The following is a 25874-nucleotide window of genomic DNA, read 5'->3' on the forward strand; positions in this document are numbered from 1 at the left end:
AAAGCCCAGACCTCAATCCAATTGAGAATCTGTGGTATGATTTAAAGATTGCTGTACACCAGCGGAACCCATCCAACTTTAAGGAGCTGGAGCAGTTTTGCCTTGAAGAATGGGCAAAAATCCCAGTGGCTAGATGTGCCAAGCTTATAGAGACATACACCAAGAGACTTGCAGCTGTAATTGCTACAAAAGGTGGCTCTACAAAGTATTGACTTTGGGGGGTGAATAGTTATACACGTTCAAGTTGTTTTTTTGTCTTATTCCTGGTTTGTTTCACAACTAAAAAATATTTTGCATCTTCAAAGTGGTAGGCATGCTGTGTAAATCAAATGATACAACCCCCCATAAAAATCAATTTTAATTCCAGGTTGTAAGGCAACAAAATGAAAGTGAAAACTTTCGCAAGCCACTGTACTTAACCTGTTTAAAAGACCCCAAACAAAGCAAAACCTTGAAGCTGAAATCCTTAATGGTGACACTGCCACGCACATGCTGCGCAAAGTCTCTTCAGCTTGGCAACAAAAACAATAACAACGGTGGTGGGGTGAACATTGTGCTGTTTCCGCCTAATGCAGATTTAATCTTTAACTAAATACAGAATTAGTCATCATAGCCTGGCAATTGAAACAGGACGCCATTAAAAAAACACATGGCTGGCCAGAGTGACTATGTCATCACTGTGGGTCGGGAGAAATAGAAATTGAAGAACACTTTCTAATCTTCTGCCCCAAATACATATATTGGTTAGAGATTCCTTCTTCTCCAAATGAAAAAATTAAATGTCCACATTCACAGAACAATCAAACAAAGAGAAACTTATACTCTATACTTTTGGGGGAAAGGTCTGATGTGGATGAGTGTGCAGCACAATATGTCACAGCTTGACACAAGCTAAGGGAAGAAACATTACATTTGTTTGTACTAGTTTCTCCAAGTACTTTAATTGACAATTTTGTTTCTTGAATTAGATTTCAGAACATAATTTTGTTTCAATTCTTATTGTTGTGTATCACTTTGCTTTGGCAACATTGACCTTGTCATCATGCCATTAAAGCATATTTAATTTGAGAGAGAGAGAGCGATGTACTTGTCACATGCCTGTTTGTAAACCAGTGAATCTGTTGACAGGATTGCTGGGAAATCTCCTGAGGGAGAATCCTAATAGCTTCAATATTGAGCAGGTTCAGACTCCAGAGACAGAGAGTAAGTGCACAGAAAGAGACGGCGATGGAGAAAAAGGGGAGAGAAAGCTGGAGACTGCGAAAGCGCGCGAGCGAGAGAGGGAGGGAGAAGACAGTGTCTCATTGCAGAGGCCGATGGAACAGCTACTAATAAGGCATGTTTATGACCCTTTCAGCAGACCACCCTTGGGAGAGAGGAGAAGATGGAAGCAACAGAACAGCAGTCTGTCTACCTACGCTGAGGGAGGGAAGAGGTGAGGAGAAGAAAACTGGCACCCAAACGCAGTGGTGGAAAAGGTACCAAGTTGTCATACTTGAGTAAAAATAAAAGATACCTTTAATAGAAAATGACTTAAGTAAAAGTGAAGTTACCAAGTAAAATACTACTTGAGTAAAAGTCAAAACGTATTTGGTTTTAAATATACTTATGTAGCAAAAGTAAATGTAATTGCCAGAATATATTTAAATATCAAATATAAAAATAAAAGTATAACTCATTTCAAATTCCTTATATTAAGCAAACCAGACGCCACAATTTTCTTGATTTTTTAAATTTATGGATAGCCAGGGGCACACTTCGACACTAAAGACAAATGAAGCATATGTGTTTAATGAGTCTGCCAGATCAGAAGCAGGAAGGATGACCAGGGATGTTCTCTTGAGAAGTGCATGAATTGGGCAATTTTCCAATCCTGCTAAGCATTCGAAATGTAATGAGTACTTTTTGGTGTCAGGGAAAATGTATGGAGTAAAAAGTACATTACTTTCTTTAGGAATGTAGTGAAGTATAAAAGTTGTCAAAAATATAAATAATAAAAAGTACAGATATCTCAAAAAACGACTTAAGTAGTACTTCAAAGTATATTTACTTAAAGTATTTTACACCACTGCCCAACAGGGAGAAGCAGCCGAGCAAAAATATAAACTCTTTGGTTTTCTGGTAACTCCAGGCTGGCTGGTCTCATAGACTAGACATAACACAGTAAACAGAAATCCAGGACACTCAAATTAGTATGATATGTTATGTGCGGAATGGTTACATGAGACACAATGTTACAGGAGGATCTACCCGAGTCCAGGTTGCAGTGACGCCATGCTAGCGGAGTCAGAATATACCCACTCATATCAACGTGGATAACTGGGTAATATTTGGTTGACATTGATCAATGGGATTACAACCTATATTAACCCGCTATGATTTCAACCATCTAAAAGCAACACCAAATTCCAATTAAAAAATGGCCGATTTTTGGTTTAGTTATTTATCACGGTGCTTTCAATCATTTTAAAAAGCATGACAAGGTTCAAATAAGAATACAATGTCAGATAGTATGTTTATTTATACAACATATTAATGTGTAATCACTGTGCTTCATCTAATAGCACAACCAAATTACCCGGACTGCAGATTCTGCACAGATTATTACAGCGATTGTGAAGATCTCACAAACCTGCGACAACCTATTCATGCTATCTTAAACATGCACACTTTATATAATTACATAAGAAATGTATAGTAATAGTAACCTCAAAATGTGGCTACTTTTGAGGTTGAATGTTACATTCGTTTGTAAGATAACTAGGCTGTTTCCTGTAAAAGTAATATTGGATCTACGCAAAAAGGATCTACGTTTAAAGGAGATTTACTGCTTGGATAGATCCATCGCAGCCTCTTTGAGTTGAAGACGTGAATCGAACATGTAATTTGTTAATAGTCGACAAGTTAATAAGCAATTTATTTGATTTCAAAAGTGATATTGAATTGTTTGTCAACGCAACCACATATCAACATTTGAAGTAACATTTGAGTTATCTTCAACATGGATAGTTCCATCTGTGTACGCACTTAACAAATTAATAATTGTTATGTTGGATTCACGTCTCCATCTCATGCACTTTAAATCAAATTAAGTTTGAATTGATTCATTCCTATTCTATAACTAACATTTCTGGTAAACAGACATAGATACTGTACCCCACCAGACACGACACTACAGGTTTCTTCACCGTTCCCAAACCAAGAACAGATTTAATGCGTTGATCAGTTATGTATAGAGCCATGTCATCGTGAAATGCTCTGCCACCAGAGGTTACTCATGCAAAATGTAGCTTTAAAAACAGATAAAAAATAATCTTGTGTCACAACACCTCTCCTCTTTCTGAAGATCTAATTTTACTGTACTGGATATAAGAATTTGAATATATGAATAGTGTGTAAATTGTATTTTGTTGTCTCTTGGTGTCTTTCCTATATAACTCTTATAAAAATGTATTATTTAATGTAATATCTTATGTTGTTCTGGTCTATTACAGTTCTGTAGGTTGTCATGTATTTGTTCGTTTTATATGGACCCCAGGAAGAGTAGCTGCTGCATGTGCAGTAGCTAATGGGGATCCTTAATAAACTAAACTAAACCTACCCTTTGGAATGATTTCGATAGCAACAGTGAATCTATTTAATTTTTAAGTGGAGATTAATCAACAATCATTCTCACGATAGCACATTGATAATAGTCAGTGATAAACACCGGAGCAAAGTAGGGCTGTGCTTGGTTAAAATCCTGAATGGGAGACCAAAGGGTAGCTGCAGATAGATACATTCTCCAGTAAGAGATGCTGCCGAGCATATTGTTTTTTCTCATACTGGATATAACGTTGAAGATGTTGTTTTAAAAAAGGTACAAATTCAACTTATTTTGAACAAGGTTTGTCTATGTTGAAATGTGTTTACTATGTTCACATAATCCTGTCATTGAAGTTTCACCCTCAAAACAACAGTTTACTTTGATGACTTTTTTCAAATCCAATGTATTTTCCACGTAGATTCCACGTCACAATATGTTGACAAATTACGTTGAAGCAACGTTGATTCAACCAGTTTATGCCCAGTGGCTAGCTATTAGGTCAATATCAGTATGGAAAAGATATTGAAACAAGGTGCTGGAAGGGAAAACTATATCATATTGTTTATACAGTATGGTGAGATGTCATGACTATATACAGTGGCTTGCGAGAGTATTCACCTCACTGGGCATTTTTCCTATTTTGGTGCCTTACAACCTGGAATTAAAATTGATTTTTTTGGGGGGGTTGTATCATTTGATTTACACAAAATGCCTACCACTTTGAAGATGCAAAACATTTTTTATTGTGAAACAAACAAGAAATAAGACAAAAAAACCAACAGAAAACTTCAGTGTGCTTAACTATTCACCCCCCAAAGTCAATAGTTTAGAGCCACCAAGTCTCTTGGGGTATGTCTCTATAAGCTTGGCACATCTAGCCACTGGGATTTCTGCCCATTCTTCAAGGCAAAACTGCTCCAACTCCTCAAGTTGGATGGGTTCCGCTGGTGTATAGCAATCTTTAAGTCATACCACAGATTCTCAATTGGATTGAGGTCTGGGCTTTGACTAGGCCATTCCAAGAAATGTAAATGTTTCCCCTTAAACCACTCAAGTGTTGCTTTAGCAGTATGCTTAGGGTCATTGTCCTGCTGGAAGGTGAACCTCCGTCTCACTCAAATCTCTGGAAGACTGAAACAGGTTTTCTTCAAGAATTTCCCTGTATTTAGCACCATCTATGATTCCTTCAATTCTGACTAGTTTCCCAGTACCTGCCGATGAAAAACATCCCCACAGCATGGTGCTGCCACCACCATGCTTCACTGTGGGGATGGTGTTCTCTGGGTGATGAGGTGTTGGGTTTGCACCAGACATAGCGTTTTTCTTGATGGCCAAAAAGCTCAATTATATTCTCATCTGACCAGAGTACCTTCTTCCATATGTTTGGGGAGTCTCCCACATGCCTTTGGTGAACACCAAACTTGTTTGCTTATTTTTTTCTTTAAGCAATAGCTTTTTTTGGCCACTCTTCCGTAAAGCCCAGCTCTGTGAAGTGTACGGCTTAAAGTGGTCCTTGGTGGTGCCCCTTGCTTAGTGGTGTTTGCAGACTCCAGGGCCATTCAGAACAGCTGTATATATACTGAGATCAGGTGACACTTAAATAAAGTTCACCTGTGTGCAATCTAACTAATTATGTGACTTCTGAGGGTAATTGGTTGCACCAGATATTATTTAGGGGCTTGAGAGCAAAGGAGGTGAAAACATATGAATGCACCACTTTTCAGTTTTTTTTTAATTTTTTTAAACAACTACATTTTTTTCATATCACTTCACCAATTTGGACTATGTTGTGCATGTCCATTACATGAAATCCAATTAAATTACAGGTTGTAATGACCAGAACAGGAAAAAGGCCAACGGGGATGAAAACTTTTGCAAGGCACTGTATTTAGACACATCTTCGCATTTCGTTGAGAAATGCTTTGTTTCTTGACGTCCATGACATTATCTGGGCTTTGACTATCTCTCTCCATGTATGTTTATTTGATAAGGGATTATGTCTCACGGAAGACACGGAGGAAGAAAGATCCTTGACTATGGGCAATGTGCGTCAGGGTTAAGCTGGGGGAAACAAATCTGTAAATGACTTCCAGTGTTATTTAAGCACATAGAAATGCAAACCGGAGGCGATCAGATAAACATGAACATAAATAGTGTATAGCTACATACATGTAAAATATACACTGCTCAAAGAAATAAAGGGAACACTAAAATAACACATCCTAGATCTGAATGAATGAAATATTCTTATTAAATACTTTTTTCTTTACATAGTTGAATGTGCTGACAACGGAATCACACAAAAATGATCAATGGAAATCAAATTTATCAACCCATGGAGGTCTGGTTTTGGAGTCACACTCAAAATTAAAGTGGAAAACCACACTACAGGCTGATCCAACTTTGATGTAATGTCCTTAAAACAAGTCAAAATGAGGCTTAGCAGTGTGTGTGGCCTTTACGTGCCTGTATGACCTCCCTACAACGCCTGGGCATGCTCCTGATGAGGTGGCGGATGGTCTCCTGAGGGATCTCCTCCCAGACCTGGACTAAAGCATCCGCCAACTCCTGGACAGTCTGTGGTGCAACGTGGCGTTGGTGGATGGAGCGAGACATGATGTCCCAGATGTGCTCAATTGGATTCAGGTCTGGGGAACGGGCGGGCCAGTCCATAGCATCAATGCCTTCCTCTTGCAGGAACTGCTGACACACTCTGGCAACATGAGGTCTAGCATTGTCTTGCATTATGTGGAACCCAGAGCCAACCGCATCAGCATATGGTCTCACAAGGGGTCTGAGGATCTCATCTCGGTACCTAATGACAGTCAGGCTACCTCTGGCGAGCACATGGAGGGCTGTGCGGCCCCCCAAAGAAATGCTACCCCACACCATGACTGACCCACCGCCAAACCAGTCATGCTGGAGGATGTTGCAGGCAGCAGAACGTTCTCCACGGAGTCTTCAGACTGTCACGTGCTCAGTGTGAACCTGCTTTCATCTGTGAAGACCACAGGGTGCCAGTGGCGAATTTGCCAATCTTGGTGTTCTCTGGCAAATGCCAAACGTCCTGCACGGTGTTGGGCTGTAAGCACAACCCCCACCTGTGGACATCGGGCCCTCATACCACCCTCATGGAGTCTGTTTCTGACCGTTTGAGCAGACACATGCACATTTGTGACCTGCTGGAGGTAATTTTGCAGGGCTCCGCATGCTCCTCCTTGCACAAAGGCAGAGGTAGCGGTCCTGCTGCTGGGTTGTTGCCCTCCTACGGCCTCCTCCACGTCTCCTGATGTACTGGCCTGTCTCCTGGTAGCGCCTCCATGCTCTGGACACTAAGCTGACAGAAACAGCAAACCTTCTTGCCACAGCTCGCATTGATGTGCCATCCTGGATGAGCTGCACTACCTGAGCCACTTGTGTGGGTTGTAGACTCCGTCTCATGCTACCACTAGAGTGAAAGCACCGCCAGCATTCTAAAGTGACCAAAACATCAGCCAGGAAGCATAGGAACTGAGAAGTGGTCTGTGGTCACCACCTGCAGAACCACTCCTTTATTGGAGGTGTCTTGCTAATTGCCTATAATTTACCTGTTGTCTATTCCATTTGCACAACAGCATGTGAAATTTATTGTCAATCAGTGTTTCTTCATAAGTGGACAGTTTGATTTCACAGAAGTGTGATTGACTTGGAGTTACATTGTGTTGTTTAAGTGTTACCTTTATTTTTTTGAGCAGTGTATATACATATATACTACCGTTCAAAAGTTTGGGGTCACTTAGAAATGTCCTTGTTTTTGAAAGGAAAGCACATTTTTGTCCATTAAAATAACATTAAATTGATCAGAAATACAGTGTAGACATTGTTAATGTTGTAAATGACTATTGTAGCTGGAAACTGCAGATTTTTCAAATAGAATATCTACATAAGTGTACAGAGGCCCATTATCAGCTACCATCACTCCTGTGTTCCAATTGCACGTTGTGTTAGCTAATCCAAGTTTATAATTTTAAAAAGGCTAATTGATCATCAGAAAACCCTGTTGCAAATATGTTAGCACAGCTGAAAACTGTTGTGATTAAAGAAGCAATAACACTGGCCGCCCTTAGACTAGTTGAGTACCTGGAGCATCGCCATTTGTGGGTTCAATTACAGGCTCAGAATGGCCAGAAACAAAGAACTTTCTTCTGAAACTCGTCAGTCTATTCTTGTTCTGAGAAATGAAGGCTATTCCATGCGAGAAATTGCCAAGAAACTGAAGATCTCGTACAACTCTGTGTACTACTCACAACAGTTTTCAGCTGTGCTAACAATTGTAAAAGGGTTTTCTGATGATCAATTAGCCTTTTAAAATGCTAAATATGTATTAGCTAACACAATGTGCCATCGGAACACAGGAGTGATGGTTGCTGATAATGGGCCTCTGTACGCCTGTGTAGATATTCCATAAACAATTTGCCGTTTCCAGCTACAATAGTCTTTTACAACATTAACAATGTCTAAACTGTATTTCTGATCAATTTAATGTTATTTTAATGGAAATAAAAATGTTTTTCTTTCCAAAACAAGGACATTTCTAAGTGACCCCAAACTGTTGAACGGTAGTATATATATTTCCTGTCTCATTTTAATCCTTAGCAATCTAATCCAATACTTATCCAAAATACTGGTGTTCAATGGGAAGAAATGACATGCAGTCTAAATGTTATTTTTTTAAACCCATCCTTTCTTTCGTGTCAATCGAGATTCTACTCTAGTTTACACTCAGACTTATTTACTTGTTGGGTATTTTCTTGTTGGGGACTTATTTTCTTGTTGTACATGTATATTTAGAAGAAAAAACATAGTTTGTGGTTATAGCCTGGGAATAATCCTATCTACGTCTTAAGACGTAATTTGTTATATTGCGGCGCAAAGCCATGGTGTATTAGATAGCATTGGAGGGCCTTACTGCCCAAAGTCCCGGGAATCTGTTGTAATTTAAGAGTTAACTGGGAGGTATTTAATAATGAACTCGGGCGTAATGAGGCCTTTCCATGAACCTCTTGATCGTCATCCACCGGCTTGGACCACTTCCTGGTCACCTGCACACCAAAGGGAAATACAGACATTCCTCCCATTGGATTACTCTTTATTATCACTTACGGGAAGTGATTATTTTACAATGTCAGTTGGTCTGGAACTGGGACTGGGTCCATGCTGCCTGCCTGAAACGAATCTCTGCTGTGTGGAACCCTGAGTACTTCTTCTTTGCTTTCTTGGCATTCCCTTATCCCGCCCGACTTAAATGGCTTCCATTTTACATAGTATTTATTTAAACAGCTTAACATGGACAAGTCTTTCGTTTCACAAGCTTAGTTTTGGGGGATAGGATTTTTCACTACCACTTGGCGTTAAGCTGCTTGAGGGTCGGGGAGTTTAACAGTGCCGTTTAGGTCTAAAACTAAACTTTATGACACAAGCCACCTCTGCCATTCTTGTAACCAAAAAAGATCACACAGAGACGACAACAGACAACTTTACCTACACAACTAAATTTAGGCCATTGACCATTCCCGTGGACATTGAATGTGATGAAGACACTAATAGATGACCGTATCAAACATAAGACAGGAGTGATAAGGGAGGTCGATGTTAGAGGCCCCCACACTTGGTTTATACAGGCAAGCAGAAAAATAGCTTTGCTATGCATTCAATTGAGACTTATCACAAAACTCCCCATCACTGACTAGATTATTGATGCCAGTAACACAGGATCAACAATGCCAGGTTTTAATTCAAGAAGACCATAAAATACTTTGGAAAAGGTCAAGCAAGCAGTGCTAAATTAGGAGGGGGAAATTCCTAAAGAAAAAACAGGACAGGAACACATAATCACCCCACTGGGCACACAGTATTTGAATCAATTTTGTTTCCACATTATTTCAATGTTTCCATGTCATTTTCACTGATGTTAATTCAACGTCTATTCCCAGCTAGAGGCAAGAAACTTCTCAGTGGGACAGTTTCCAAGCCAGAAAGCACTGCCTGCCTCAATATTGCTGCAATAGGAGAGACAATCATGGTTTATTTCAAGTTTATTTACTCTCTCACTAAACGGTACTCTGATTTAACATGCAATACCAAAAATGGAGGAAAATCCTGGAGAGAAAGGAGGATATTTTCCTGCTTTTGTTGAACAATGTTCTTTTTCATAATTTTTCAGGAAGGCTTGAACCAAATCTGCCATTCTGTCACTATAACTCCTATATCTCATTCTTTTGCCTAAGGAAGTGTATATATCCTAAACCAAAATCCCATTGACTGAGTTAGGGACATATGTGAGTTAGGGGCAGCTTTCCTGTCATTACCTTGTCAATAAGCACACTTGAATGAGGCCATCACTCTAAATGGTGTGTTTGAATCATCTGTGAAGAACTGAATACTTTCAGGAAAAATATTTTCCGAGCTGTATTTACACAAAAAATATTTCCAGATCTGACTTCTCATTTAATGGTCGACGTACATGCTGTGCGTACCGCAAATAACTTTCAAATGGACGGGAGGAAACAAAGAGCGCCATTGAGGAAACCTGCAGTTCATACTTTGAAAAATTTCACTGAAGAGAGGGAGAGAGAGAGAAAAATATACCCAGAAAAACCTGGTGAGCTGGCTTGAATGGGGCAGCCATGGAAAAATACTGATATTTCATGCATGAAAATGCCACTGTGCACCTAAAAACCAAAAGGTAAAAAAAAAGGCAGAAAGTGGTGGGTTTGTGTTTGAGGGACACGCAGAGTTAATGTGGGCTAGAGCAGCAGACATACCTGGTGGGTCTCGGGGACCAGAAAGGGGAAATGGTTTCTCCCAAGAGGGGGTTCTGGCCCCATATCCTAGATACAAGTCTCTAAAGCACAGGTGTCAAACTCCTTCGACGGACGGTCGAGTGTCTGCAGGTTTTCACTCCTCCCTTGTACTTGATTGTTGAATTAAGGTCACTAATTAGTAAGGAACTCCCCATACCTAGTTGTCTAGGCCTTAATTGAAAGGGAAAAAAAAAAAAAAAACCTGCAGACACTAGGCTCTCCATGGAATGAGTTTGACACCCCTGCTCTAAAGCACTATAATCCTTGAGGAGAGGCTAGATTTGCACATGACAAACACACCACAGACCAAAAACACCATAAAGATAGATGGATGACACACACACACACGCAAACACACACACGCGCACACATTATCCATCTACCCACCCAAACAGCTGTCTGCTGATACGGTGTTACGTCTTACCTCTCCTGCAGTGCCTAATGGCCATTTTGCATCTCTTGGACTCGGCGATGGTGGGGCAGGGTATCGTGTCCTTGGGAGGCTTCTTCACGATGTGCCGCGTCCGCGTCTCCAGACCCCACTTGAAGCCGCAGGTTTTGTTTCTCCTGGTGCAGGACCCCCACTCGCTCCACTGGCCCACCTCGCAGCCCTCTGCGTGGAGAGAGACAGGAGTCATTAAAAGGGTAACACCGGGGATACTCGACGGAGGCGGTCGAGTATCCGGTCCTCGGTCCTTTCCATCCTTCTACTGTCTCATTTAAAAACATATACAAGAGGTTAGAAGGTTAAAGACTGTTGGGTAAAGTCAAATCAGTTCTAGGAGATCCTGCCTCAATGTGATCCACATGGTTGACTTTCCACATTTTAAAAACACAGTATGAATTACTCCAAAAAGGAGTAATATATAATGCACTACTTTGGACCAGAGCCCAGTAATGCACTACATAGGGAATAGGGAGCTATTTCAGATGCACATATGTCTTTGCTTTTTCCCTTTTACCTCCACACTCCTTGGTGTCCTCCAGGGGCGCAAAGCCCTCGGGGCACTTCTCGGAGCAGTGCCCTTTGTGCAGGTAAAACCCTGCCTTGCACTTCGTGCAGAAGTCTTTACTGAAGCAGGACTCACAGTTATCTATCCTGCACCCTGTGGGAGGAAGAGGAGACGAGATGAGAGGCGATGCTGGGAGAGGAGGGGAAGTGAAGAGAGGTCTCAGCGAGGCCTGGGCTAGGCAGAGGTACAGTACAGTATACACTCATACCACCTGGAGTTGATAGAAGAGTAAGGGGGTATGGAGAACGAGATGGAGTTTTTGAAACCGCCCCCCCCCCCAAAATAAATCCTCTGTGTTGATGTCCTGTGAATTATAGAATCATATCTCTCCAGGGCTGTGCTGTATTTCAGCACACTCGGTTTTCAGTGTGAGCGGGGGAAGAGTGTGAACTGTGAAATAACAACAGCAAAGTTAGCGAAACGTTACCTCCCTGTGACCCCTTTCAACACATGCAGGAAAACAGATCACAAGCCTGACATCCAACAGTCTGGAGACAACACAGAGGTCTGGGCCTGGTTGTCATGTTCTAGCCACATAGGTTTGAGGGATTATATTTTGTTTTGGTTTTAAATATATTTTTTAAGCAAGTTAGTGTTACCCATGCATTCAACTTATGTTTGATATGGTTTATTCTTAGCTTAGTGTTATCAGATATTGCATCATTGATGGGGGTAAGAAGGAACGTTTTGTGATTAGGAAGCTGGCATACAGCTGTGATAGAATCCTCGGTTTTGTGTTAGTTTGGGTTGGGGAACAAAAACATTGCGAGCCCCTGCCAAACTAACTAACCAACACTGATGTCTTTGGTGAGAAACACAACGCCACACTTATCGTCCCACGCCCCACCCTGCTGGGCTGAAACGCAGCACTGTGTGGCGAGGGTGATGTGTCATCAAGCCTTTTACTCTGCAATTAGCACTTTCAGGCAGGGGCCCAAATTACACTGCACCGGCGGGTCGACGCACTGGGCTGCATGATTAAAAGGAAGCCCTCACCCGAGTTGTCTAATTTATGACACTCCTCACAATACCTAAGTGGCCTGATTGGGGTTAGCCAACCAATCTATATTAGAGGAGGTGGGAGGACTTATAGGAGGATGGGCTAATTGTAATAGCTGGAATGAAATTAATGGAACGTATCAAGCATATCAAATATATAGAAACCACATGTTTGACTCTGATCCATCAATTCCATTTCAGCCATTACAATGAGCCCATCCTCCTATAGCTCCTCCCACCAGCCTCCACTGGCCTATAGGCTAGCCAACAAGCAGCAGTCATCTCTATCACTCGCTCAACTAGGCTTTTGCAGGTATGGTGGTGGCTTCTGGTCCTGTGTCTCCCGGAGAGTCACCATGTGTGCATGTGAGTGTGTGTTGAAGTAATTATCCACATGTAACAGATACAGAGTACAAGGGCCAAGACTCTTTTATCTAGGACCCGTTTGCGGGCCCGGAGAAGGTTCTCACAATCACGCCCCTTAATTACATCTCCAGCTAACCATCAGGCCTCCTCTGCTCGCTCTGCACTCCTCCGCCACGATGGAGGTCCCTCCCCTTTTCACTTTGAACCCCTAAGTATGGCCTCTACCCACTCACTGTCTCTCACGCTTTTCCAATCCTGACCAGTCTAAACAAACCCGCTGCAAACACGCACATAAGTACACACACACACACACACACATAATTATACACACACGCACATATGCAAACAGACAAACAAAACAGACTACCAGCATCCACACTGTTCTTGATTCTTTACCTAGATGCAGTATCTATTGGCTCTCTGGCTGGTCATTGGCATAATGCTTGATTATCACCCTCAAAGTTTAATGAATGATGTTCCTGGCGTGATATGTATAGGCAATTGTAGGCTTATATCCAGTGAGATTCAATGGAGAGAAAAAATATATACACACACACACACACACACATACACATGTATATATATGTATGTGTGTATGTACCCATGTGTGTATGTATATACGTTTGTACTGCATGTATACATAATATATTTGTCACGTGAAAGCTGTATATAAAAGTACCATGCATGTAGTATGTAACATGTAATATGTCAAATGTATGTATATGTAACAAAAAAGCTGTAAAAAAAAAAATATGAAAGTTTTACCTTCGGGAACATGAATAAAATTCAGCTCCAACCTTAATGATCTAATGGTAAAAGCACAGTGCAGCCTAGGGCAATATAATGTCATTTAATATACGCTTTTATCCAAAGGAAAATAGAGAAACTCTCCGGAGGTGACAAACATATGTGACAACCAGCTGTGATTTGCAGAAACGGGATGTTGGTGTAGGAACAGTGTAAATTCAGTGCTACTGGAACGGATGTGCGGATGTGGTAAATGGAGGCATACAACAGACACTCTCTGATTCAAGAGGTGGTCTGAGGCAGCCTGTAAGACCTCACTGCACTCCTGTGTTGTGTTCATTAGGGCACACTGTAGGGCAATTCCGCAGTAACAGAGTGATGCTGAGACTCGGCAGCGGAGTTGTGCTTTAAAATGTATGTCCAACAAAAAACAATGGCTGCAAAGTTCAACAGACAATTCAACTCTATGCACAAGGACTACTTATAACAATTTCCACTGAACATTTGACAAAAACACATGAAGAACAGTGCTGATGCAAAATTTGGTAACAGAACGATGCCACAAACCGTCATTCTGTGCATTTAATTTTGCAATCATTGGTTTTTGTTGGATATACTGTACATTTTAAAGTGAAAAATCTGAGTCTCAGCATAACTATGTTACAGTGGAATTGCCCTACACTGGACAAGTACAACAAGTTTTATTCCGTTTGGTGCCAATTGAAGACGACCTAGATAGAACAAAACAAACTACACATGGAAGGCAGCCAACCTCTACTATATAGACATTTCTGCCTTCTCATTATCTCATCCCTGGTCCAACATATCACACACCCACTTGCCTATCTCTTGTTTGATAAACACACAGGGCCACTAGAGTTACGCAGTGCTGTAGAGATTTTGGCATGGAATGAGTGAAGCAGGGGTGGTAAGGCAGAGGCCCACACAAAGGCAGGATGCGCTCGCCCACTCTCCTCCCTCTTCCCTACTTTTTAAGCTCGCATCCCTCTCTCCTCTCTTTGTTCCCACTGAAATTAGATATCGGTGGGGCTCGGTGTCAATACACGTCAGGCTCAAGACAGGGACCCAACAGCCAATAAATCAAAGGAGCAGATTGGAAAGTAGCGCTCCTCTTTACCCCTCAAACACAAGCCTTCCCAGGCTTGTCATCACCTGAGTCTCTTTCTTTCTTTCGCTCTGAAGAAATAAAAGAAAAAATAACATCTGGCGCTACTACACTCTCAAGCACCGGCTTGTTGCGCAACCTGCTGACAACAAACAGCAGTGGAGAAGCTGGTACACGGAAACACACACGACAAACGAGTGCCACAACGTTAAAGTTCATCTTACAATATAAACTCAGCAAAAAAAGAAACGTCCCCTTTTCAGGACCCCGTCTTTCAAAGATCATTTTATCGTAGAAGGAATGAGTGTCACACCAAGGCCTGTACTCGAGAGCGGGATCGATTTGGAGGCGGAGGGTTCGTCATGTTCTGGGGTGTTGTGCCACAGCATCATCGGACTGAGCTTGTTGTCATTGCAGGCAATCTCAATTCTGTGCGTTACAGGGAAGACATCCTGCTCCCTCGTGTGGGATCCTTTCTGCAGGCTCATCCTGACATGACCCTCCAGCATGACAATGCCACCAGCCTTACTGCCATACCGTGCGTGATTTCCTGCAAGACAGGAATGTCAGTGTTCTGCCATGGCCAGCGAAGAGCCTGAATCTCAATCCCATTGAGCACGCCTGGGACCTGTTGGATCGGAGGGTGAGGGCTAGGGCCATTCCCCCTAGCAATGTCCGGGAACTTGCAGGTGCCTTCGTGGAAGAGTGGGGTAACATCTCACAGCAAGATCTGGCAAATATGGTGCAGTCCACGAGGAGGAGATGCACTGCAGTACTTAATGAAGCTGGTGGCCACACCAGATACTGTTACTTTTGATTTTGACTCCCCCCTTTGTTCAGGGACACATTATTCCATTTCTCTTAGAAACATGTCTGTGGAACTTGTTCAGTTTATGTCTCAGTTGATGAATATTGTTATGTTCATGTAAATATTTACACATGTTAAGTTTGCCAAAAATAAACGTTTTTGACAGTGAGAGGACATTTCTTTTTTTACTGAGGTTAGATGTCAAAATCAAGCTTATAGTCACATTTATTAGCCAACACTGGTGGTAGCGATTCCTGTCATACTCCTTATCAGATAAGATACAAGATACGTCATTCCTTTACAGATATACAACATATGCATATAGCTCTGACAAGGGAGACTCCCAAGATGAAGACCTCCCTCTTAGTCAGTGATCGAGGTCAAAGGTCCTCGGAAGAAGATGTAGGTGGGGGGAGACGCCACAACAGACAGACATCCCTCTGTCAAGATAGATAGGGAACAAGTTCAGACAGAGCCATAGTTAGCAGACAGAGCCATAGTTAGCATATATATATATATATTAGGAGCAGGTTATAGCCCTCTTTGGGATTAACCTCTGTGCCACCTCCAATGTCTCGTCTAGGTGCCTCTGGGAGACTAATAAGAAATAATGAGGTCATCAGATCTGGCAGGAATCTGATGAAAGGAAGGCTCAATGTCTTCTTGAGGCTTAAAACACATTATCTCCTCTCAGTTTTTAACTCAAAATCAAATAATTTCTGGGTAACAATTAAGTACCATACTGTGATTGTTTTTAATTAAAATGGTCAAAAAGACAAATAAATAGCTTCTTAGTACAGTGAAATTTCTCAAGCAAGAACTTTGTTAGGACTGTCTGGGAGTGGGGAGGGGAAAACTGAAAACTAGTTGTTATTGGCAGAGAGGTTTGGAACTCTCTTTCTTATTGTTCTATTAGCCCAAAACGCCAACCCACCAAAACAGGCAGAAATTTCAGGTTGTCTTTTCAAACAGCTTTTACACTAAAAGGGCATTATTATAATTTTCACAATTTCACAGTATTTTGCCAACAACATAACGTGGAAATATACTGAAAAACACAGCAAATCTAGTTTTTGACTGCACTGGACCTTTAATACAAGATGTAAAAAAAACTAGATGTTTCTGCTAAGGTAAGAAATCAAAGCCACTGGGTATAGATGGTGGCTGAGCTGAGGAGTCAACATCTTTTAAAGGAAAGTCATGTTTGCACTTGTATGAATGTGACTGTTTCCATTTTTTTGGTTATTTTCAGTTTGTGGTATTCATGTCAACTGCATTTGGAGTTGAATCACGGAGCTTTAAAAGCGTGATCTAATCCTGCGAATATAGCTGGCAGCGACTCTCCCCTCTCTCTCTGCTGTGGTCTGGATCGAAAATCTGCTAATTTGATCAGGGACACTCAAAGCAACTGTTCATTTCAGAGGTGTTCTGTGTGAGATTGGGTTGACATGGGACATATGCCATCACTTGATTTATTTATATGAGTATTCATGTAAAAAAAACAAAAAAAACTGTAAATCATTTTTCAAAAGTTGGAGAATATGTTGTGAGCCCAGAGAGGGCCTTTCTTGTAAGCTATGGGGGTTAGGTTGTCAAGACAATCATCAGTCTATTGAAGAGTCTTCCAGGATGCTAACCAGGCCTGCTGTTGAACAGGCAGGCAGCGGCAGTGTCCATGTCCATGATCAGACAGAAAGAAGCTCTGGCAGTGAAGCAGGGGAAAACAAACCCAATTTTTCCAACCTTCCTCTCCAAGCGTGTCTGAGGGAAGCAGCTAGCCTAGTACTCACCTAATAGCGCTTTGACCTACTCTCTAAATCAGAAGGTTTGGCTGACATTTAACCCTTGGCTTGCTAGCTGCCACCCAGCCATGACATGTGGATTGATGGATGGCAGGTGTTCGTGGCACAGGACAAGGCTGCATGTTCTCCAATCTCTGACATTCTCTTTTCTTTCCACGTGGATGCTCTTCAACACCCTGGCATGGGGCTGCTGGGGGAGACAGTGCCGGTGTTCCTGTCAGTCAGAATGGGCCGGTGGAGAAAAGACACGACAGGCCTGTCAGTTGGTTGTGTCCATTGTGTTGTCTCGCAGTGTGTCTAAACTGTGGTTTGTAAAAGCTGTGACGATTAACTGTCCCTTGGTAAGGTGCAAAGGCCAAAAGCAAATTGTCTTTTTCTGGTTAAAATGTGCAATGGAAATACACATAGGAAGACGGATATGCAGAGTACCCTGTTTCTGTCTGTGCTGCCAACGTAGCTCATGGTATTGTGAGTTAGTATGAGGCTCTGTAAAGGAACTTCGGTACTCAATTGGCCCGGAGAACTGGCGTGTGGCTACTGTCCACCTCAGAATCCACCAAACTCCCGTGATGCACTTTAAAAATGAACAATCTTAAAGGTGTAACCAATCATCCAAAACTCTGGCATTGAAATAAATACATAAAAGGGTACAAACCAGAAACAAAAAGCAACAATGATATTCCGTAACCAATTTTTAGTACGAGAGAGGCAATAAAATAAAATCAGAAATTGTGTTTTAAAAATCACCTCAGACAAGGGTAGTCTCGAGTGGCATATATACTGGCACTGGATGAGCTGTGATATTTGAACCACACTTCCAGAATATTGGCCATATCTATGACCTCAGCTTGACAGGGATTTCATCCTGGCAGGGGAATGCTCGTTGCTGGGGTTTCTGTGAGCATTACAGCATGCTGTGACAGTGGGAGAGCTGTGGCTGAGAGGGAGCTGTGTTTGCGTGTGTGTGCGAACGTGTGTGCACGCGTGCGTGCGGCTAAGGGCCGGCCCTTAGCTACACCGTGTGTGTTCTGTGTGTTTGTTGAAGGGGGTGCACATAGGGACAGTCTATGCCAGACTTCAAGCCTTGTCCACCAGGATACCCTCCAAACCACCCCCCCCCCCTCCCAACCACCTCGGCAGTGTTTAAAACCATAACACAGCCCTTGGGATGATATTTTGCTCAGAGTATTACTCACATGCTGTCCCTGTCAACACTTTCCCTCCCGTTAAACTCAACACCCTGTTATCCACCATTCACCCCAACCCATATGAAAGTACAGTTGATGTCTGATACAGTCTATGCCATAGCTTGGGAATTAAATAATGATGTAAAAGCCTGCGTTACACCTAAAGCATGCAGATAGATGTCCCAGGCAAGTAGACAGATTAGTTTGCATTAGCACTAGTGCAACTGCCACAAACGTACACACAGTTTGCTAACTTACACATCCCTTACAGTATATATGTGCACTTATCAGGACTGGGCTGTATATAAACCATATGTGAATATCTACCCTTACAAATCTCCCTGGTAGAGGTGGAGGTTGACACAGAGACAGAAGAGCAGAGAGCCGTATTAGTCTGCCGAGCTGATAAGTGCCTCCATGACTGCAGCTGTTATGGAGTTATGGATCATATCAAACTCTGTGTGTGAGTGTACGTATGCATGAGAGAGAGAGAGAGAGAGAGAGATGTGTTAAATGTGGACGGAATCACGTAAGCCAGACATTAAAGCGTAATTCCGCAATATTCAAACATTTATTGAATTTAGTAGGAAATTATCAACATTTATTGGACTTACAGAAAATCCATGAACAAAATGCATCAGTGATTTGTATTTTCCTGGCACTTTCTGAAATGGCACAGGAATGCCCTTGTCTGTGTGGTATTTACAGTGTGCTTTGGGTAGCCGTTAGCGTTAATGATAACTGTCTGCTGGTAGATGGAAAGGCTTTCACCAAAACCTTCTAAACAAAATGTTAACTATAAAGTAGCCTATGCTCACCTATGATATCATGATGATTTGCTTCAATTCAGTAGCCATTTGTTTTGCAAACTCTGCAATCACATGAGCGCTACAGAAACACAGCTAACCAAACAACGGTCTCTGGATGGTGCTCACTTGTAATAAAGGGTAACTACACCAAAAGTTCAATAATTCTTAGATTTTTCCCAGACCTCAAAAGTGTTCTCCTGGTGTGGTAAAATATTGCTATGGACTTAAAACATCCAGTTTTGTGTATTTTCTATTAAAAAAGTGTGATTTTGAGAGCAAAAACCTACAAAAAAAAAAAAACGTTTAAAAACTGAAACCTTGAAAAACTAAATGGAGAAAACGGAATTTGAGAAAAAAAACTACAGGCATCTTCTTCCCATCACAATTCCCAAGCTTTAACCTCCCCCCTCTCTCTTTTAAATTCTGCCACCGGCTGGTTCAGTTGCCTGGTTAGCTTCAGTCACCTCGTCTTACTGCGCATTGGCACACAGGTTAAAGTGTGTGGCTACACTCTTTCTTCTCCCAATGCCAAGCTGTCAAGTGGAGGCTGAAAGAGAGTGAGGAACTTAGCCACGGGGTTCCAGCCTCATCACGGCTGGGCCTGGGAGTGAGTGTGTAAACCGTTCTCTCTCCCGTGTGGCTTTGGTTTTCCTTTACCCAAGCAGTCCACAAAACATTCTTGAATGAGATAAGATCACACAGACAAACTCTGGTGTAATAATAAGCAGCTGCTCCTTAAAGTGATTTCAGAGGCTGTTTTGAAAGACCATGATAACAGAGATGTAATGCCACGTTCCAGGCCTCTTAGAGAGCAGGGGCAGGCACTGGCTCCGGGTCTGGGGCACTGGTGGTGGGGAGGAACCCCGGTGTCTTTGAGCTAAGAGGAGAATCTAGCTGCCTTGTTAGCCCACAAATCGTTCCCAGTGACCCGACAATTAGCTTCGTAGAGCCGACCTGATAGAACGGCCCGTTATGGCCGACAGACCCAAACTGTTTAGTGGAAATTACATAAAGAGTGCAACTTAAGGAGGAAGGTCAACTGCGAAGTGGGATTACAAAGTTACGGCTCCAATTGCGATCACATCAAAGTAGGCCTGACCGCCGAGATTTAATGCTACTTGACAATGGTAAGATTTTTGTTCTGGGATCAGTTTGTTCTGAAAAGGACTCAGATTAACTTGCCACACGTTGATGCCGCATGTCGGTAACGCTTAAAAATCAAACTTCACGCAGGACAGAGAGACGGTGCGGTGAGGGATGGGGAAGAATTACTATCCGCTGAAGAACAAAATGTCTTTCTCCTCGGATTTTCCCTGACTTGTGAAGATAGGGTGAAATGACTGCAGGCCCTTCCTTCTCCTCTTTTATTGTGGGGAATGGAGAGATGAGCATGTGTGTGCAGGGGGAGCGGGTGTCTCAGCGAGGGGAAAATCCAATTGATACCAGCAGTTTACGACAAGCCAGGCATTTCAGTCAATTTTTCTGACTGACAAAACCAGCGGACGTATTTGCATGGAGGTTTGGAGAGAGCGAGCGAGGGAGTAAGCAGCAAAATGGTTTCGCCTCCGGTGTCTGCTGCGCGTCTGGATTATTGGGCCTAGAGGTCCTTGACACGCTCCTCTGGGGCCTCATTTCAGCATGTCTGTCAGGAGTTTGGCTAACAGAACCCAATGGGTTTAAGTTCTTTCTCAGTTTTCACATGAAACACTCAGCCAACACCACGGGCTCTCTCTAAACCTATAAAGCCTGCCTCTCTCAAGCCAGACTCCATGTTAAAATAAGGTTATGAGATGGGGGCGCAGCCTCGTCCAATAGGAGAGGAGAGGGATACATTTAATTCATTGGATTTTGTAATATTATTATTTATATATATTTTTTGCTGAGAGAAATTGTTGGGTTTTAATTTTTCCCCTTTCAGTTTTTAATATAGCAAACATAATTAAAAATATTTGTGTCTAAAGTTCTTGTCTGTTTTAGGTGGTCATGGGACCAAAACAATTCTGATATCGAATAGAGCTGACTACACACAGAAAACACATTGAACACATGAGCACATAAAGCCCACACAAAATGATATACATTTATACTATTGACATCGATGAATGGAAGTATCTAATATGATTTATGTTTTTTCCTTACATCATCATCATCAGGATTGTTCTTCCTCAGAATGACATCATCCAGCCCTCTGCGAGTGCCTATTCCACTCGCTTTAATCTGCACATGGCGGCGTTCTGTTTGTGCAAAGTCTGCAAACTATTGGTAAGCGTTACTAATCTTCCATAGAACAAAGCACCAAGGTATGACTAGAACTTGAATAACAACCCATTTAAGTACGTCTGAATATCCTTCCTAGCCTTCGTTCTGAAGCACATCCACAACACGCTCTAACAAGCCTCCAAATGTTCACCAAGCGGGACTGTTGGTTGAGAAGCTGGAATCATCAGACATCTACAGCCTCAGATCCCATATCCAGGCCTATACTGGTCGCCACTGGAGGAAAGGCCCTTCTTAATAAAGTCTTGTCTCGGCACTAACATCCACCTGTGCTAATGGTTCAGCCGTTCAAAATGTGATGCATGTGTGTCTCCCTCTTCCCTGCATAAGGAGCACGTAACGAGACAATAAATCATGTGACGAGAGAGGACATAGAAAAGAGAGAGCAGGGGATGGAGGGATGGAGGAGGGAGGCCTTACGGGAGCACGTGTTGATCTCAGGAGCTCGAATGCCAAAGTATCCCGTCGGACATGCGTGGAGACACTCGCCGTACTGTCTCATCCTCTCCCTCCGCAGGAACAGGAAGAGCTTGGGCTGGCAGTTCACGCAGCCATTGTCCTTGGAGCACACCGAGCAGCCCTTGCAGATGGGGTACACTCCATAGCTAGCTGCAGGAGAGAGACGAGAGACAGACGGCACAAACAGGAAGTGTGATTAGTTTCAACGACGTATAAAGCAATCCAATCAAGCAATCAATCAGTCGATCAAATTTCTTATAAAATCTTTTTACATCAGCAGGTCACAAAGTGCCTTAGAGTAACTCGGTTTAGACCCCAAAAAGCAGGGAGAAGCACAGTGGCAATGAAGAAGAAAAAAAACCTAGAACAATGTTTGAGTTAGAGAGAGTGTGGAATACAGGCACCATCAGTATGAATGAAAACTGCCTTTGATAGTATATTCCACTGTAACTACTGTAACCAACATGTGGTAGTGCAGCTGAGTTCACTGGGCCTAACAACAACATGTTCCTGTCACGGTGGTAAGACAGAACTGTGGATGGCCTCAGAGCTGAGGACAAAGGTACACTTGAGGTAACAGACTAAACCAGAGGGGAAAAGTCAGCAGTTGAAAAGTCCATCACACAATATAAGCCAAACAATAGTAACAGATATGTAACAAAGATATTTTCTAATTTGTAGGAAATCCGTCTCATTCAGCAATTTGTCATTCATGCACTCTTTGGATCCCCTCTGCAACTTTGAATCGTGATTGGTTTTGAACGTGAATATTGCATTAATTCTGGTCAGAACTGGCCCTTCTAAGAACTGTATTGACGCTGTGCTGAGACAGCCGATGAAAGCCCTAAACCACATTGACTATGGGCCCGGATCGAGTTGCCGGCGGAGGACAAAGGATCCAGTAACAGCCAGTCCATTCCACAATAAGCGTCTCTTAATATAAACTGTAGCGATCCCGTTTACAAGAAAATGTCCTTGGGCGAACACAATAGCTGCAAACGAGAGACACCGCTATCGATCGGAGCCAAGTTTTTAAATATCACAGGCAGATATAGGGTAACAGCTCCCACCGAATGGGCAACCTACCACAGTGCTTAATAACACATCATAGAGGAGAAGTCAACTGTGGGAGACTGAGCAGAGCATGTTTCTCCGTTGGCCATGAATTCGCATATTACATTTCTCCAACCCGTTTAAAGACAACAAGAAATTGCTAAGTGGAACTATAACAGCAGTGTGTAATCATATGAGAAGCAGCAGCAAGGAGATGTCAGTGCTTGACATGGGGTTCACTCTTCCACCACAGTGTTCGAAGACTGAAGCAGAGTACTGAGGATTTACAGAGAAGACCCACACGCGCACGCGTGTACACACACACACACACACACACACACACAATCTGTGTTGGAGAGTGGTGAGATGGAGAGAGTAGAGACACTGAGATTTAGTGTTAATCAGAGTGTGTCTGTGATCGTCTCCAGGGATTAAGTTCACCCCGACACCTCGTCGATCACGTCCAGATTAGCACCCAATGTACTCAGTGGCCTATTCATCACTGATTGCTCATCTCCATACTGCATGACTACTCACTCAGCAACGAACAGAGACCTTAATACGTCAGACAGATAGCACATTTCAAGATATTTCTGAACTGTGAGAAGATTGGATTCATTGCAGCCACGTACCCTAACATCCAAATCTAAACAGGCCGTTCTCTTTTTCCTTCTTTCGCTTCAGGACGTTAAAACCCAACCTGCTTCTGTGTACTCTGACGGAGAAATTATATGGGAAGTTGATGTAATTTTCAAAGATAACGTAATGATATTCAAAGTAATATTCATGGACAATATACAGCGAGCTCCAAAAGTCTTGGGACAGTGACAATTGTGTTGTTTATTTGACTCTGTACGTTAACACTTTGGATTTGAAATGACACAATGACTACATTTACATTTACATTTAAGTCATTTAGCAGACGCTCTTATCCAGAGCGACTTACAAATTGGTGAATTCACCTTCTGACATCAGTGGAACAGCCACTTTACAATAGTGCATCTAAATCATTTAAGGGGGGGGGGGGTGAGAAGGATTGGTTTATCCTATCCTAGGTATTCCTTGAAGAGGTGGGGTTTCAGGTGTCTCCGGAAGGTGGTGATTGACTATGAGGTTAAAGTGTAGACTGTCAGCTTTAATCTGAAGGTATTCATCCACATTAGGTGAACTGTTTAGAAATTACAGCACTTTTTGTACATAGTCCCCACATTTTAGGGGACCAAAAGTATTGGGATACATTCACTTATTGGTGCACAAACAGCAAATGCATCCAACAAGTTTGTAAAGTCACAAGCTTGATGTAATCATTGCGTGCTAGAAATATGGGACCAAATACTAAACTTTTGACTACTTTAATACATATATAAGTGAATTTGTCTCAATACTTTGGGCCCCTAAAATGGGGGGACATTGTGCAAAAAGTGCTGTAATTTCAGTTACCTGCTGTAATAACAGTTCACCTGATATGGATTAAAAATACCCTTAAATTAAAGCTGACAGTCTGCACTTTGACCTCATAGACATTGTATAATTTCAAATCCAACGTGCTGGAGTACAGAGACCAAAAATATGTATGTGTCACTGTTCCAGTACTTTTGATGTTCACTGTATATCTGGCTTCATGCTGTCAATCTCTCCAGAAAGAGAAAATAAACAGGGGTATTTTTCTTCCTCATCGCCTCACACAGCCATACATTAATGTAGAATATACACTCTGGGCATGTTTACATTGACCTGACATCCACTGTAAATTGGCCAAATGTACTCCCCTTTCCCAAACCCCATCCAAACATGATTGCTAACACACAGCGTTGAGAGCAGGGGAAACCGGGCTTGGAATGAAGATGAAAATTGTGAGAAGTTAGCGAGTTCATTTCCCACCCATTGGGAGAGAAGGGGTTCTGGGATCTAACAGTGGCGAATGCGGGGCACTACTATCACAAAGCACGGCCTGATCGTTCGGCATCTGGGCGGGTTAGTTACTCACTTGATCTGACCAGCGGTGCCTCTGGCTCACCTCTTTTTAGTGGTTGATAACTAATATGCCTGCTGCCTTCTATTAGCCGCCATTTAACTGTGCGTTCATTGTGCCTGATCACCTCAGCCCACTGGTCAATCAATCAGCGAGAACGTCGTCAGCGAATCGCCTCATCACATCTCTGGCTCACACTCCATGCCTTTCCTCTTTGATCCTGTTGAAAAAAAATGTTGCTTGTTGCTAATCTTGCAACACATGCTGATGAAGGATAACAACACTGTTCGGATCCGATGCAGATCCCACATCCTACAGTTAGAAATGGAAAGAAGGAAGGAAACACTCTCCAGGCGAGTGAGAATTTGTTTGGTAACTGTTCTTTGGAGACTTATTTGGATCAGGTCGAAGTCTGGAGCGCATTCAAAGCACAGCCCACAGGTATGTCAGAAGGGAGGCAATTATTAAGTCTGTCCGTCCGTCTGCCTGTTTGGAGTGGCCCTGTCCAACTCAACTACACCTACTGGAGCGGTGTCAAACACATTCAAACATCAATATTGCCAGCTGGTTTCAGTCATTCATCAATTCTCAGACACATCGATGTGAACCAAACATGAAACAAGCTCAAAAAAGGAAAACAGTTTTGCTTTCTAAGGACGACAAGGTGTCCAAACGAGTTCTCTCCAATTTCATGCCTACATTGACCTGGATATTTAGCAGGAACATATGGTCAAGATACAATATTCGTCCAGAAAACCAACAATATCCTTCAAAAATTCCAATAAACAAAGGTTAGAAAATCAACACCCCAGGGGTACGAGCAATGCC

The 25874-nt window shown here is 42.4% G+C and overlaps 1 protein-coding gene across 1 annotated transcript in view; it reads right to left on the reverse strand.

Annotated features, from left to right (window-relative positions):
- The window catches only part of LOC135522468 (R-spondin-2-like), an 81577-nt gene that overhangs the window by 22970 nt on the left and 32733 nt on the right, over positions 1-25874 (reverse strand). Inside the window, exons 2-4 of the mRNA XM_064948761.1 lie at positions 21983-22171; positions 11391-11534; positions 10853-11041 (exon numbers count right to left, since the gene is read on the reverse strand). Coding sequence (XP_064804833.1) covers positions 10853-11041; positions 11391-11534; positions 21983-22171 — 522 coding nt within the window. The remainder of the gene's footprint in view (positions 1-10852; positions 11042-11390; positions 11535-21982; positions 22172-25874) is intronic.

The sequence above is a fragment of the Oncorhynchus masou genome, chromosome 30 (assembly GCF_036934945.1).
Source record: "Oncorhynchus masou masou isolate Uvic2021 chromosome 30, UVic_Omas_1.1, whole genome shotgun sequence".
NCBI lineage: Eukaryota > Metazoa > Chordata > Actinopteri > Salmoniformes > Salmonidae > Oncorhynchus > Oncorhynchus masou.